Source organism: Neofelis nebulosa, chromosome 7 (assembly GCF_028018385.1).
Source record: "Neofelis nebulosa isolate mNeoNeb1 chromosome 7, mNeoNeb1.pri, whole genome shotgun sequence".
NCBI lineage: Eukaryota > Metazoa > Chordata > Mammalia > Carnivora > Felidae > Neofelis > Neofelis nebulosa.
This window is the reverse complement of record NC_080788.1, coordinates 117,520,524-117,536,643: the sequence shown is the minus strand read 5'-3', so window position 1 is coordinate 117,536,643 and position 16,120 is coordinate 117,520,524. Positions and strand designations below refer to the sequence as shown.

At 35.7% G+C, this 16,120-nt stretch overlaps 1 protein-coding gene across 10 annotated transcripts in view; it reads right to left on the bottom strand.

The window, feature by feature from the left end:
* Positions 1-16,120, bottom strand: part of PCNX1 (pecanex 1) — a 169,862-nt gene that overhangs the window by 49,382 nt on the left and 104,360 nt on the right. For all 10 annotated transcript variants that reach the window (XM_058739509.1, XM_058739513.1, XM_058739511.1 and 7 more), the window contains 5 exons: positions 14,519-14,672; positions 11,626-11,658; positions 8,335-8,506; positions 7,551-7,661; positions 4,348-4,439 (listed from right to left, as the gene is read on the bottom strand). In XM_058739509.1, the coding sequence (XP_058595492.1) occupies positions 4,348-4,439; positions 7,551-7,661; positions 8,335-8,506; positions 11,626-11,658; positions 14,519-14,672 (562 nt within the window). The remainder of the gene's footprint in view (positions 1-4,347; positions 4,440-7,550; positions 7,662-8,334; positions 8,507-11,625; positions 11,659-14,518; positions 14,673-16,120) is intronic.

The window sequence follows — 16,120 nt, the reverse complement described above, 5'->3', positions numbered from 1 at the left end:
TGCCAGGGATTGGGGATGTGAGGGAAATAGGGACAGGCTGGTAAAAGAGTACAAACTTTCAATAAAGGTCTAGATGGAGGGTGCCAGAAATGAGTGCAGGTAAAAAGGTATGAACACTTCCAGTTATAGGGTAAGTCATGAAAATGTAATATAAACCATGGTGACTGTATTTAATTTTTTTTAATGTTTATTTTTGAGAGCGAGAGAGACAGAGCATGAGTGAGGGAAGGGCAGAGAAAGAGGGAGACACAGAATCTGAAGCAGGCTCCAGGCTCTGAGCTGTCAGCACAGAGCCCGACATGGGGCTCAAACCCACGAACCATGAGATTATGACCTGAGCTGAAGTTGGATGCTTAACCAACTGAGCCACCCAGGCACCCCTGTGGTAACTATATTTAATAACACAGCATTGTGTGTTTGAAAGTTGCTAGGAGAGAAGGTCTTAAAAGCTCTCATCAGGATATACACTAAAAAACCTTTGTAACTGTGTGCTGAAAGATGTTAACTTGACTAACTGTGGTGATCATTTCACAATACATACAAATATCAAATATACATTGGAAACTAATATAATGATATATGTCAATTATACCTCAATTAAAAAACTAAATAAAAATAAACAAAATCTTTTTTTAAAAAGGATAAGGTCTAAGGCTCTACTGTGTAACAGGTCTAGACCTGATAACACTGTATTATATAATTGAAATTTGCTGGGAGTAGAACTTAAATGCTCTCACACACAAAAAAGATATGAGGTGATAAATGTATTAACTTGATGAGAGAAATCCTTTCATAATGTGTATGTGTATCAAATATCACATACAATTTTAGTATCTTACAATTTTGTCAATTATACATTGACAAATAAATAATCTCAAATAAATAAATCTTGAAAAAAAACAAATGGTTTCTCTTGAAAATCATTCCATATTAGCACCTAAAACTCTGTTTTAAATCTGCAGGTTTATTGTAATGGGTGACACCTAAAAGCAAAATGTCTAATGGAAACACCACATCCAATAACGAAGGAAAATAATTTATCTTCCTGCCTGCCTTTAGGATACAAGGTGCTGGTTTGCAGTTTTCTAATTGCTAGATAATTATAGTTAAACAGCCCTTTGTGCACTGGGCTAGAAAAGTTATCGCACTGCTGTGACTGCAACTTCACAGTTGTAGTCAGTTTCCAAAACGACTCAGTTTCCAAAACAGGACTCGAAGCACAGATCTAAAACCTTTGCACCAGGATGGTTTACAGGCAGTACACCTGGGAGAAGCTTGCATTTGGATTTCCTTGCCTCTAATTGCTTCCTGGGATTAGCCCCATCAAGTATTTCCCTCTCTACTGGGTTTTCCCTCTCCCCTTATAAATGTAATCAAGTCTTAGATCTTTCTAAAAAATAAAAACTTGAGGGGTGCCTGGGTGGCTCAGTCAGTTAAGCATCCGACTTTGGCTCAGGTCATGATCTCACAGCCGGTGGGTTGGAGCCCTGCATCAGGCTCTGTGCTGACAGCTCAGAGCCTGGAGACTGCTTCGGATTCTGTGTCTCCTTCTCTCTTTGCCCCTCCCCTCAAAAATAAACATTAATATACATAAATAAATAAATAAATAAATATAAAAACTTGGAAACAACCTCCACTATGTAAAAATTTCCCAACTGTATTTTAGAAAGAGTATCTTACAGGGCACCTGGGTAGCTCCGTCGGCTGAGTATCCAACTCTTGATTTCAGCTCACTTCACTGATCTCAGTCTATGGGATCGAGCCTCACTTTGGCCTCTGTGCTGAAAGCAGGAAGCCTGCTTGGGATTCTCTCTTTGCCCCTCCCCAGCTCACATGTGTACGCATTCTCTCTCGAAAAAAAAAATTTTTTTTAAAGCTTTTAAAAAGTATCTTACCTTAATCCTTAATATTTTGCAAACTCAAGCTTATATTAATCTAGCTTCCTCAGCCAAAACACCAAAGAAGCTGTTTTATTGAAGTCACCCATCACCTATTAACTGCCAAATGCAATAAAAGCTTTTTTTCAGACAATATTGCCTCTGAAGTTTCCTTTGTGGGATTCTGTTCTATCCATCACTTAAATACCGGCATTTCCCAGGGTTCTATTTGCATCCATTTCCTTGTATCAATCCAGGTTAGCAGTCTTTATTTACACTTTAATGAATTCTAAATCTTTTAACCATTACCTCAAACCTCTCTACATATCACTTCCTACTATGCATCTCTAGATACCCCATAAATATCAACAAATAAATCTGTCCACATACATAAACAACCACCTTCCTTGCTAAACTCAAAGATTTGTAATCTTAGGCACAAGTATCTCTATCTAACCATTTGTTCAAGCCAGATCCTACCCAGAAGTCATACTGGACCCTCTTCTTTTTTCTCATTATCCATAGAGTCCCTAAACATATTCACTAAATCCAATTTTAGTTAGGTCCCTCTTAATTTCAAGATTGCAATACAACTGACCCACTTCTGATCCTTCCTGCTTATATTTCAATCTCCTTCACACCAGAGACCAAGTAATCTCTCTGAAATGCAACACTGATCATTTCTTTACCTTACCTTGAATATTCGGATGGCCTTTCATTTCCACCCCAAAATGTTCAGGATAAAAGATATTTCATAATGCAGCCATTGCTTTCCTTTCCAGCCTTACCGAAAGCCATCTTTCTGCATGTACCCAAACCTCCAGCAATTCCAAATTATTTGCTGTTTCCTGTACATAACACACTTTCTGTACAACTCCATGGCTCTTCATCCCTTGTCTGAACTAACAAATTTCTATTTGTCTGTCAAATTATTAGCTAATTTATATTTGTCTGTCTTTGGAAAATTATCTTTAATCCCTTTTGATTGAATAAGGTAGTATCTTAACTTCTGTACCTGTACCACTCTGTTTTCATAGCCTTCCTCATCCTCTACTGAAAGTGCTGGCTGACTCATGAATCATAGCTAACATATAAGCAACTTAAAAGCAGGAAATGGTGTTTAGCACCGTACTGGGCACACGGTAAATACTCCCTAAATGCAAATGAATAAATGATGCAAGAAAGGATACCATGAGGCACTTTTCTTAGTCCTTGCAACCCTATCATTCTCTGATTATCTTGCATTAATTATAAAAAAAAATAATAATAATGCCATGGGTTACGAGTTGTGTACAAGAAATCTGGGGCACCTGGGTGGCTCAGTCGGTTAAGCATCAGACTCTTGATTTCAGCTCAGGTCATGATCTCACAGCTCGTGGATTTGAGCCCCACATTGGGCTCTGTGCTGACAGTGTGGAGCCTGCTTGGGATTCTCTCTCTCCCCCTCCCTCACTGCCCCTCCCCCCCATCTCAAAATAAAGAAACTTAAAAAAAAATTTTAAGAGTTGTTTACAAGAAATTTAAATTTTTTATGTTTACAACTTGGTGATAATCTTCATTTAATTTTATTTATTTTGAGAGAGAGAGAAAGAGAGAGCATGAGTACACAAGCAAGGCAACAGCAGAAAGAGAGGGAGAGAGAGAGAATCCCAAGTAGGCTCCTCAGTGTCAATGCTGAACCTGATGCGGGGCTGGATCTCACAAACCATGAGATCATGACCTGAGCTGAAATCAAGAGTCCAATGCGCAACTGACTGAGCCACCCAGGTGCCCCTGATGGAGCTAATTAAGGCCCATCCAGATCCTTCTAAACCAATAATGACATTAAATCTCGCTGCATAAATTTTTACTGGAATTATCTTAAATTGCAGTCCTCGTGCTTGTGCCCACACATTTTAAGAAATCTTGATATGAACAGTAGTTACATTTTGTATTTTGTTATTACCATGCCCACCTCTACCCCAGACCAAGCTAGTTCTAATAATGTTTCGAATTTTGACCTATAATTGCCGTGTGGAAAAGGATTTACTTTTTTTTTTTTTTTTTTTTTTTAATAAATGTTTATTCATTTTTGAGAGAGAAAGCATGAGCTGGCGAGGGGCAGAGAGAGAGGGGGACAGAGGCTCTGAAGTAGGCTCTGCACAGACAGCAGTGAGTCTGATGCAGGGCTCGAACTCATGATCCAAGAGATCATGATATGAGCTGAAGTCAGATATTCAAATGACTGAGCCACCTAGGCGCCCCCAAAAGATTTACTTTTAATAATGGGTAACTATGAAACTGCTTTTGAATTCAAAGTAAATGAGAATGAGAATAATATCCAACACATGAAGATCGTGGAAATTAATGCTAAAGTGGTCTGAGGGAGCATGGGGAGAGGGAGGCTTAAATCATTATTAGTCAATTTAAAACAATCTCCATAAAGAAAAATAGCCTTAAAGACAAAATCATACTACAATGTACCACTCACCTTTAAAGCCCCATAACACAATCCATACAGTAAGGCTACCGCCACAATGCTACAGATAAAACTGTAAAGTGCTGCAAGCAAGCTTGTAGTGGCTAGAGGGGAAGGGAAAAAGATTGAGTATTTTATAAACATTTATGGAAAACACATCTGAAAAGGTCACTGAAAAATATTTAAAATGGTATAATATTGACTACAATGAAATATCTACTCATTTCACTTTTAAAAATTCAGTTAGGTCATCTTATCCTTTCCAGAGATTTTGAAATGACAAAGATGTACTATCCACAATCTTTGATACAAGACAAAATATATTCACCTTGTAAGTAATGGAAATTTACACATGGCAGAAGAAATTGGACCTATATTATGCTTCAAGAATGTACCTTATTATTTACAGAAGTATGGGAAAATGAAGCTTGCAGAGGCCTAAAAAGGAACTGGTGATAGATTAGGTATTCACTAAAATTATTAGTCTCTGTAAACAGAATGTGCATTACCCAAAGAAGTAAATTTATACTCTCATGTGTTAATTCTCACAAAAAAGTACAGATATGACTAATTACTAACTAACTAACAACAACAACAACAACAACAACAAATAGATCCACCTCTTCAATAAGTGGTGCAGGGAAAACTGAACTAAGTGCAAAAGAATGAAACTGTACCACTTTCTCACACCATACACAGAAATAAGCTCAAAATGGATTAAAGACCTAAATGTTAAGACATGAAACCTTAAAACTATAAAAGAAAACATAGACAGTAGTCTCTTGGACATCAGTGTTAGCAATATTTTCTTGGCTCTGTCTCCTCAAACAAAAATAACAGAAGCAAAAATAAACAATTGGGACTACATTAAACTAAAAAAGCTTTTGCAGAGTGCAGGAAACTAACAACAAAACAAAAAGACAACCTACTGACTGGGAGAAGATATCTGCAAAGGACGTATTCGATAAAGGGTCATTATCCAAAATATATGAGGAACTTATACAACAGAGCACAAAATGGGAGAAAAAAAAGAAAATAATTCAATTAAAAAGTGGGCAGAGAACCTGAAGAGACATTTTTCCAAAGAAGATATACAGATGGCCAACAGACTCATGAAAAGACATTCAACATCACTAACCATCAGGGAAATACAAATCAAAACCACAATCGGGTATCACCTCACACCAGGCAGAGTGACTAGTATCAAAAAGAAAAGAAAGAACCAGTGTCAATGAGGATGTGAAGAAAAGAGAACCCTCGTGCAACTACTGATGGGCTATAAATTGGTGCAGTCGCTAAGGAAAACAGTATGGAGGTCCTATAAGAAATGAAAAATACCATAGGATCCAGTAATTCCACTTCTGGGTATTTACGCAAAGAAAATGAAAACACTAATTCAAAAAGATATATTCACCCTTACGTTTACTGCAGCATTCTTTACAATAGTCAAGATATGGAAGCAATCTAAATGTGCACTGACAGATGAATGGATAAAGAAGATGTGTGTATGTATACTATGGAGTATCATTCAGCCACAAAGAAGAATGAAATACTGCTGTTTGCAACAACTTGGATGGATCTACAAGATATTATCCTAAGTGAAATAAGTCAGACAGAAAAAAACCAAATACCATAGGATTTCACTCGCATATAGAACCTAAAAAACAAAACAAACAAAACACTGAAACAGACTCGCAAACACATAACAAACTGGTGGTTGCCAAATTGGGGGAACGTGCAAAATAGGTAAAAGGGATAAAGAGACAAACTTCCAGCTAGAAAATAAATAAATCACAGGGATGAAAAGTACAACACAGGGAATATAGTCAATAATATTGTAATAATTTTGTAGAGTGACAGATGGCAACTGTGTTTATGGTGGTGAGCATTTCTCAACATACATAATTGTTAAATCACTGTGTGGTGCACCTGAAAGTAATATAATATTCTATGTCAACATACAACTATGCTTCAATAAAAGATTGAAAATTTTTTTTTTTTAATTCTGTTCTTACAAGTGGAAAAAATAGGTCCAATGGAATTACTAATAATAAGGACTAGGGAATGGCTAAGATAGCTATCTTTTATTTTTAAAATATAGATAAAATATAGATTTTTGTTAATAGTGATTTTATATAGTAAACATTTTTAAAACACCTACAGGAAAAACTTTTCTTTAGGAGATATTTAAAAAACTAACACCTTGCACAAGTTTGTAACCGACCATATAATGACTACTATAAATTACCTACTCGAAGCCCTCTCCATACCCTAAATACTGAACCTGTCTTCCACCCATTAAGTTCTGCTGAAATTCACACTCCTTCAAAAATTTTTCGAAAACTTAAAAAATGCCCTAGATACATATCAACATAGGAAATGCTTAGTTTCTATTTAAAATTTAAGCCACAACATTTTATCAACATAAAGAAGTCTGAAGAGAAATGGACCATAAAAGTTACAGTAATCTCTTACCCTTTCAATATGTTTTCCCTAGTTGTCCACTCATCTTTCAAGTAAAATTTTAAATGGTTAAAATAAATAACAATGTATTTTAACCACAGTGTCTGCCAATAAAACTATTTTCAAGTTCTGCAAACCATTACCTATTTCAGAGTAATACTGGCATGGTCTTTCTCATTTTCAAAATAAAATATAAATGTAAGAGGGGAATAAATTTCTAAGTATATCAGTTCACAGCCACATATTCTACTCTAAAAACAGATACTTCTAAAAATCTTATCTAGTTAAATACTTTTACTAAAAGCAGCTGGTTTTGATGTTCCCATTCTAAAGAAATAATAAAGCTCTGAAACCATACTCAGAGACACACCAAATATATACACTAGTTCAAAACCCAAATACATTGGCATGCGTCAGGGGTCAATCTATTTGGGATAGATAACTCTTAAACATTTCATACATCTATACAGATTCTACCTAAACTCACTACAGCTTCTAGTTTTTGACAATAGAACGCCATCACTTCTTACAAAGTAACTCCGCTATTCCTGGATCTTTCAATAAAGTGGCAGACTTTACTTTTTTCTATCTACAAATTAATTCCTGCTCAGTCTTTATCAAATAAATGCCTTTTTTCTTTCTAATTGAAATTCTAAAATGAAAACTGGAAAAGTATTTTAATGTTCAGTTTATTACTTAATGACCTGTAAAAGTAATACTGTAACCTGTTGTGTTTAAAAGGAAGTACTCACCATTACCACCAAAGATATGAATATCCAATTGTTCACAAAGGTACATAACAAACGTATTCACCTGAGGCAGGAGACCAATGAAAAACACTATTGGGAAACAGAGTGTAAACACTACAGAAGAAAAGAAAAGCATATTAAAAACAGTATACACATCCATCCTTCTGTTCATTTTAAAATCATAACATGATTTAAAAAATCCAAAATGAATATAAACTACTAAGCAATTTTTAAAAAGATACCATTTTAAGTTATTTCTCTCTGCGTAACTTCTTGGATTTTAAATTATTTTTTTCTTTTATTGAAATGTTTCTTTGAGAGAGAGAGAGAGAGAGAGAGAGAGAGAGAGAGAACACCCCCAAGCAGGCTCTGCATTGTACACTGTCAGTGCAGAAGCTAACACAGGGCTCGAACCCATGAACCGGGAAGTCGTGACTTGAGCTGAAATCAGGAGTCAGACCCTTAACCAAGTGAGCCACTGAGGCACCCCTAATTTTTCAATGGCAAAGCACAGCTTTTAAAGTTATTTCAACCATTTTCATATAATAGTAACCTGCGATACAGAATCCAAAGGAAACCTTCCATTGCATCTGTTTCAAGAACAAAAGAATTACTATGTGTTCATCATTAATTTTTTTCATTCATAATAGCCCTACAGTTTTGTTCCTCACTGAGAAAATTATAATAAACAGCAAAGTAAGCTTATTAAAACCATTTTACCTATTTATCAGGGAACTGTTTGTATACAAATAAATTAGTGTTAAGATCTGAAATAAAGATGACTCACCTATAACTAAATCCCTGGCTGATATCAGCACCAGTGGATTAGTGAAAGTTATTCCATATAATTTGAACTTGGTTGTAGTAAGGTTTCTGCTACCATAATCCAAGAGCCAAATAAGACCACAACACAAACAGAAATAAACTGGTCTACTGTAGGCAATGATACGATTATGGCCCTGAAAATGATACAAAAACAAAGTCAAGTTAATTGATTTTATGAATCACAACGAGCTAGTGAGATCTGTGATGGCTTATATTCTAAGGATTCAAAATGCATCCATATGGAAGCCAAGTTTCTGACTGTGGCAGAAGGGAATTACAAACATGGGAAGGAAGAAGAATCAAGTGAACCCTGTGATACTGGGCTGAAATTCGAGGTATCAGTATGAACTTATTATTTTTTAATTTAATAGTATTTATTTATTTTTTTAATGTTTATTTATTTTGAGAGACAGAGAGACAGAGTGCGAGCAGGGGAGGATCGAGAGAGATGAGACACAGAATCCAAAGCAGGCTCCAGGCTCCGAGCTGTCAGCACAGAGTCCAATGTGAGCCTCAAACTCACAAACCATGAGGTCATGACCACAGCTGAAGTCGGACACTTAACCAATGAGCCAACCAGATGTCCCTGAAGTTATTATTTTTAATACACACATAACTAAGATATAAGATGTGTGTATACATGTATGCATGCACATATGTATATACATAAATATATTTCCTAGCTTTATCCAGAGAGGACCTAAAAGCAATGCATTCAAGTAATAAAAATTACTGGCATCAAGATCTTAGTTAAAAAAAAAAAAAAATTAATGCTTATTTTTATTTTTGAGAGAGAGAGACAGACAGACAGAGCGTGAGCAGGGGAGGGGCAGAGAGAGAGAGGGAGTCACAGAATCTGAAGCAGGCTCCAAGTTCTGAGCTGTCAGCACAGAGCCCAATGTGGGGCCTGAACTCACAAACTGTGAGATCATGACCTGAGCTGAAGTTGGATGCTTAATCAACTGAGCCACCCAGGCACCCAAAATCTTAGTTCAGAGATAACATTATTTGTTAAAAAACAAAAACAAAAAACCAGGCCTTCACAGAGAAAAGGCTGATTTTGGGCTAGGGTTAGGGAAATTATAAGATAAGCCTGGAACATATTATTGTGAAAAGGAAGGAAGTACTTAAAGAGTGATAAAGATATGTCAAAGGGACAGAAAGGGCAGGTTGGTGAGCTCCCAATGGCCAGATGAGGAACATTTGTGCATCAAAATAATAATGTTACTAACATTATTGTCCACTGAATAAAATATGAATCCATGATTCCATACCAATACAAGTAAGTAAAGACAGAAGGGAAAGTTCTTACAGTAAGAAGTCCACTAATGTGGAAGGAATGATGGAATTAGAAAACTACTACTTGGCAACCATCAAATGATAACTGATTCAGACAAGAAATATCAGTAAGATGTTTACTGAAAACAAGCAGGTGGAAGTTTCCAGGGCAAGGAGACATATATAAAGTCTCTCTATGAGACACATATTAACTCTAGAAGAAAAACAGTAACATTATAAGAAGAAGCGGTTCTCAAGGGAATGGGAGGAAATTTTGCCCTTCAGAGGCAAAATTTGTCCCTAGAGGACATTTGGTGATGTCCAATGACCAATGTCATTCTGGTTGTCACAGGTGTGGAGTGTGCTACTGGCATCTAATGGGTAGAGGTCAGAGATAATGCTATACATCCGATAATGCACAAGACAACACCCCTCCCTCCCACCAATTCTCAACAAAGAATTATCCAGCCCCAGATGTTAACACTGCAGAGTTTGAAAAACCCTGAAGATACTACCCTTAGCCAAAATATGAAAGCACACTAGTGCTAACATCACTAGTAAAAGGATAAATGAACATCAAGTGCTTCCTGATACGAGGCACTGAGAAGAACGTATCATTTTCATAATTTTCCTTTCAAAAAAGCAAGTCCTATATCTAATCAAGAAGAAACATCGGACGAACTCAAATTAAGGGATGGTCTACAAAATAACTGGCATGTACTCATCAAAAGTGTCAATATCGTGAAAGACAAACACATACTAAAGAATTGCTCCAGATTAAAAGAGGCTAAAAAGAACAAATGCAAAATCAGGCATTTTCTATTGCCAACCGAGTCAACAGGAAACACCGGAGTAACATCTGTAGATTCGTACATAGTATTCTATCAATGTTTAACGTCCTGATTTTAATAATTATATTGAATTAATAATATAAAGGAATGCCTTTGTTTCTAGGAAACATATATGGCAGTATTTAGAGGTAAAGGGACGTGTGTCTACAATTCACTCTTAGAAGTGTGTGTGGAGCCAGGGGGGTGGGGAAGGGATGGAGAAGAACTAGAAAGAGAGTAAGTAAATATGGGAAAATGTTCACACAGGGATCTGGGTAAATGGCATCAGGAATTCTTTGCATAATCCTTACAACTTTTCCCTAAATTTCAAATTACGTCAAAATTTGAAATTAAAAACAATGCTGCCATATATCAATACACTTCAAAACCATTCTTACAAAATATTAAACAATCAGTTGAAAGAAAATCATTTGCCTCCTTGTTTTGTTCACCTACACTCTATTAAGTATTCCAGTGTATGGGTAGAAATAATATTCAAGAAAGAAGCATCATCATAAACCGTTCTTGGAGTCTGTTTTTGAACTACTTTAAAGAGAATGCCCTTTGGACTTTCTAAGTATTAAATAAATACTCTATGGTGAGTTCTAAAATTGGATCATACTTCACAAAAAATACTGTATCAGCTAATACTATTTTTCTAAAGTCACAAAGTGAATAATAAGGTTTTTAATCTCCTCAGAGTCCACAGGTCTAAACACCAGATCAACGTATTACTTCTTTCTTCTTCCTCCTAATGGCTACCTAAGCAAAATAATGTACAGTTCCCCCTTCTTCAAAATTCTATTTCTTAATACTTACTCATGATTTAGTCTTCAAAATTTACTAAATGCAAGTTATGAAATAACTAAGAGTTTTATGAACCATGTCGACCTGATTATCTCCTCCTGAACCAGGCTGTCAGAAAATGAATTATTATGCTCATTTTCAAACCAGATTCAGAGTCCACAATTACAATGCCATTTTACTTCATGCTAATACATCGCCTGTATTTCTAGTAGAATGTCAAAACTTAGATGAGAAAATAATAACATAAATCTTAATTCAATCTGACATATAACAAAAAAAGGGGGGGCTTTGATAAATGTTAGGAAATTACAAATGACAGGCATATTAGAATGACTTACATGTCTGGGAGAAGAAGAATCTGGTTGAACACTCTACAAATGAAACAAAAGACAGATTATGGTACTGAGCTCCTGATAACTTTATAAGCAACTTTCAAAATGCCTGAAATCATTTCAAGTAAAATATTCTACAGGTAAGAAATGACCTATATTAATTCTGTTGAAATATCAACAGCAGATGAAATAGCAGCTCCAGATACTGGTGTCACTGTGGTGGCAGAAGAGACCTCAAATCTTTCCAGACTCTTAAGCTTATTGTGGTTCATTAATAATTTGCATCGAGCTTAACATTACTGAGATGGCATATGGTAGATAGGTCCATCTTACTCCTTGGCTCATTACCACACTTAAGTATAGTTAAGCTACAATGCTTTCTTACATGACACCACTCCATTCAGGAAATAAGAATTCTTATAAGAATTCTAGTTCTGGGGGCGCCTGGGTGGCGCAGTCAGTTAAGCGTCCGACTTCAGCCAGGTCACGATCTCGCGGTCCGTGAGTTCGAGCCCCGCGTCAGGCTCTGGGCTGATGGCTTGGAGCCTGGAGCCTGTTTCCGATTCTGTGTCTCCCCTCTCTCTCTGACCCTCCCTCGTTCATGCTCTGTCTCTCTCTGTCCCAAAAATAAATAAAAAACGTTGAAAAAAAAATAATAATAAAGTCGATTTAAAAAAAAAAAAAAAAAAAGAATTCTAGTTCTGTCCACAAGTTCCAAGCTTACTAAATAATTCCATAGTATGTGTATTAAGTATATTATCTGCATTTTCAAAATCATTTTCATTTTCAAAATCATCAAGTTAAGCTGTCTCCCTATAAGAGATTCTATCAACTTTCCATAAAAATGTTCAAAAGGTATTTTGCAGCTACTTCCCAAATCATGGCTTTTCTCCCAAGTTCCAGTTCATTTCCAATAGCATGCCAAACAATTTCACTAGGATTATCTCTTACCACCCTACAACTCTACAATGGACCAAGCTCACCGAGTTTGCCATGGCCCTTGGTTGGACAGGACACCAGGTAAGCTCTAAACTCTTTCAATTCCAACATCTGGCCTCTAAAAGTCTCTGTTCCAGTCCTTCTGTTTATGATATTACTATGCTTCTAGTCAACAGACTTTTAAAATCGAAAACACTTTTAAAATCTCAGTCATCTTTTACCTTTCCATATCTAACCAGATTAACCTGAGAACAGTGAGCAAAGTTAATGCGGGACAAGAGACACTGAAGCAAGAATTTAAATAGTTTAAGGCAATAAAGGGATGGATTATAATGGTTAGAATGAGAAGAATAAAGGCCAGAAATTTTGACAGAGAATCACCAAATTTAATCAAAGGGACTTGGTTACTTGTTATTACAGACTGAGGAGTAAGGGATAGAGGCTTTGGTATTTGGAGTCAGTATACTATTGTCAAAAGCATAGGAGCTGGGAAAGAAAAACATTTATCAGAAGATGATGATGTGCTACTTTTTAAAATGTGCTCTTGGGGTGCCTGGGTGGCTCAGTCAGTTAAGGGGCCAACTTCGGCTCAGGTCACGATCTTATGGTCCACGAGTTCGAGCCCCGCATCAGGCTCTGTGCTGACAGCTCAGAGCCTGGAGCCTGCTTTGGATTCTGTGTATCCCTCTCTCTCTGCCCCTCCACCACTCATGCCCTGTCTGTCTCTCCCTCTCTCTCAAAAAAATAAACACTGAAAAAAAAATTTTTTTCTTAATGTGCCCAAATGCCTCTTAGTATGCCGAACTAATGTTTGTGAGAAGGATGAAGACAGTGACACATAAATCTAGACATAATCCATTCAAAGGGGTAACAAGGTAATAAAAAAGTGTGGCTTCACTGGCAAGGAGTTGCAGGCTGAAAAGAGGGCCAAATAAAACCCTAAAAAAGTCTCATAAACTAAGAAGTAGTCCAAAGACCAAAGAAGCATCAACAAAGGTAAATAAAGTTATCTGAAAAGTATGATGATCATCAGAGTAGCATAAAATCACAGATCAACAATGAGGATAATATAAAAATGGAAGATATTATTCACAAGGTACTAAATGATACAGCACTCACAAAGAATGAAGAATGAGAAAGGACATAAATTTGGCAATGAGAGATTATTAACTCATACAAACTGTAATAATTTCAGTAGTGCAATGAGGAAAAAAGTATGGATGGGTCTTGAAGAAATGGAGCAGTTGACACAGGCAGCTTATTCTAGATGTCTGTCTATAAACAGAGAAAGTACAGCTGATGGTATAGACAGAGCTAAACAAATAGTTTTCAGGACGGGGGAGAAGTTCTGCCTGTTAGCATATATTGGGCAAATAACCAATACGAGCAAGGGTTTTTCCTTGCTCAGAAAAAAAGCAAACAGTCCGCATTGACAAAATCCACACTGATTTTGCATGGAAGGTGAAACATTAGGTATTTGAGGCTTCCATTTTTAGAAAACTTAAAATTAATAACATTTGGCACTTTAGACCTACTGTTTAAATAGCAAAGGGATATCAATCTTCTGCTTTCAGTGTCCCAAAGAATATATATACTAGTCTTGGCATTTCTCTACCTAACCGATGATGGATTTTAATAAATTTCACCTACAGAAGACTTAAAATATTGGGAGAGGTGGTGTTGGCATTTTTAAAATGAATTTCAAGAATGCTAATTCTTATTTTTAACAAATGCCCAAATATTTTAATACCCTTGCCAAAAAAATAGTTCAAGGATGCTTCATTTACATATCATTATTTTTTAAAGTTCGTATGTCCTTTGGTTCCCTATCTGATGTAAACATCTAGGGAAAATAAATTTAAAAATTAATTATCTTACTATAATGCATGAATGATACAAAACCTCTGCCTTTTATCACAAATATCACTCCCTAGTCGGAAAACAAGAGAGATGCTGGTACCTTAAGTAGCGAGTATTGACAGCTGGCTATCACTAGGCAGAACTGGAAGACCCAGATATCTCTGAAGAAGCCTTGTATGAGAAGAACAGATCCCAAAAAAGCCACAAGAATAGCCAGGATGACAGCTAACACATTTTCCAGAATCTCACGATTTCTGTGGACAGAAAAATATACAAGTACATCATCAATGTAAGAAAGTAACTAGAGCGAAAAAAGGGAAGACCTCAATAACAAGTTGATACTGTCCTTGCTAACATGTTTTTTTGGTGCTGGTTTTGAATAAAGTTTTGGATCACACTGAAAAAGAAACCAGTTTGTGTGGAAAATTAACACAAAATCTTATGTGCAAATAAAGCATGCTACAGTAAATTGTGAAGTTCTAATCATAATGCATAATTTTAATTTCTATTTTAAAAGTTTACTCATAACATCTGTCACATTTTCTGCTACATTTGTTGCCAAATAACTAAGCAACCTGAATAGCAAATAAAAGGAGACACACAAACAAGTTTGAAAAACAAAATCTCAAAACAGTCTCTAGAAAGCTAAATTGAAAAGTCGTTTTATAGGACAAAGTTTGTAACCAAATTTTGACACCAAGTGATTTCATTTTCCACATCTCGAAATTGTCTCAAATAATCTCAAAACTAATTTACTAGAATTAATTCTATACAAGCTATTACATATATTGAGAATGAAGACAGTAATAAAAACCACCAATGCTGCCTCTATCAAACCTGCTGAGACAGTTCCAGATTTTATTAAACTGATGCTGCAAAGAAACAGTATGATGACCCAGATACTATATATAGCAATGGAGAGAATTTTTATATGTCACAGCAAAAAAGAAGAATCTATCTCAATTACTTCTTGGGGAAATTATATTCACAAAATGTTAAATATTTACTAAAAGTCTTATTTTTAAGAATCAATTACTGACATGGGAACACGCTCAGTACATTTACTATGCAAAGAAAGCAGGACACAAAACTTTATGTATAGGAAGATGTACGCTGTTATTTAAAAGAATACACATATGGGTTAAAAAAGATGATATATCAAAATGACACTACTAACAATGGTCTTCTCTGGGTGGAAGGATTATGGTTTGCCCTTGTTGTCTTAAAATCTTCCTGCATATTTCATTTTCTAGGATGGGTAAAGAAATATCTTTATAATAAAAAAAAAAATTTATTGTTTTTATTAAGTCAATGCCATATTTAAAATCAACCGACCTAAAAAAGTTAACAAGTATCTCTGTACTAGGTTTGTTTCATAGTTCTCTCAGATTAAAACAAGTTCAATAGTATTTTCAAATCAATAAACACTAGTATTTTCATTTGTTCTTATATGGCAGTTGTGGAATTCTAGATTTGTCAAATCCAATGATCCTTGGCCCTTCCACTACATTACATACTGTTTATAGTTCTCGTCACTCAACGCGTGCTCCCCTTCAGTCTCTGCTAGTTTAAAATTTTGATGAATCCAATTTACCAACTTACTCTTTTACTGTTTTTGGTGTCACATGTACAAAATTTTGCCTAATTCAAGGTCACAAAAATTTTTCTTCTACTATGTTTTGTTTTTTTCTAGGAATGTCAT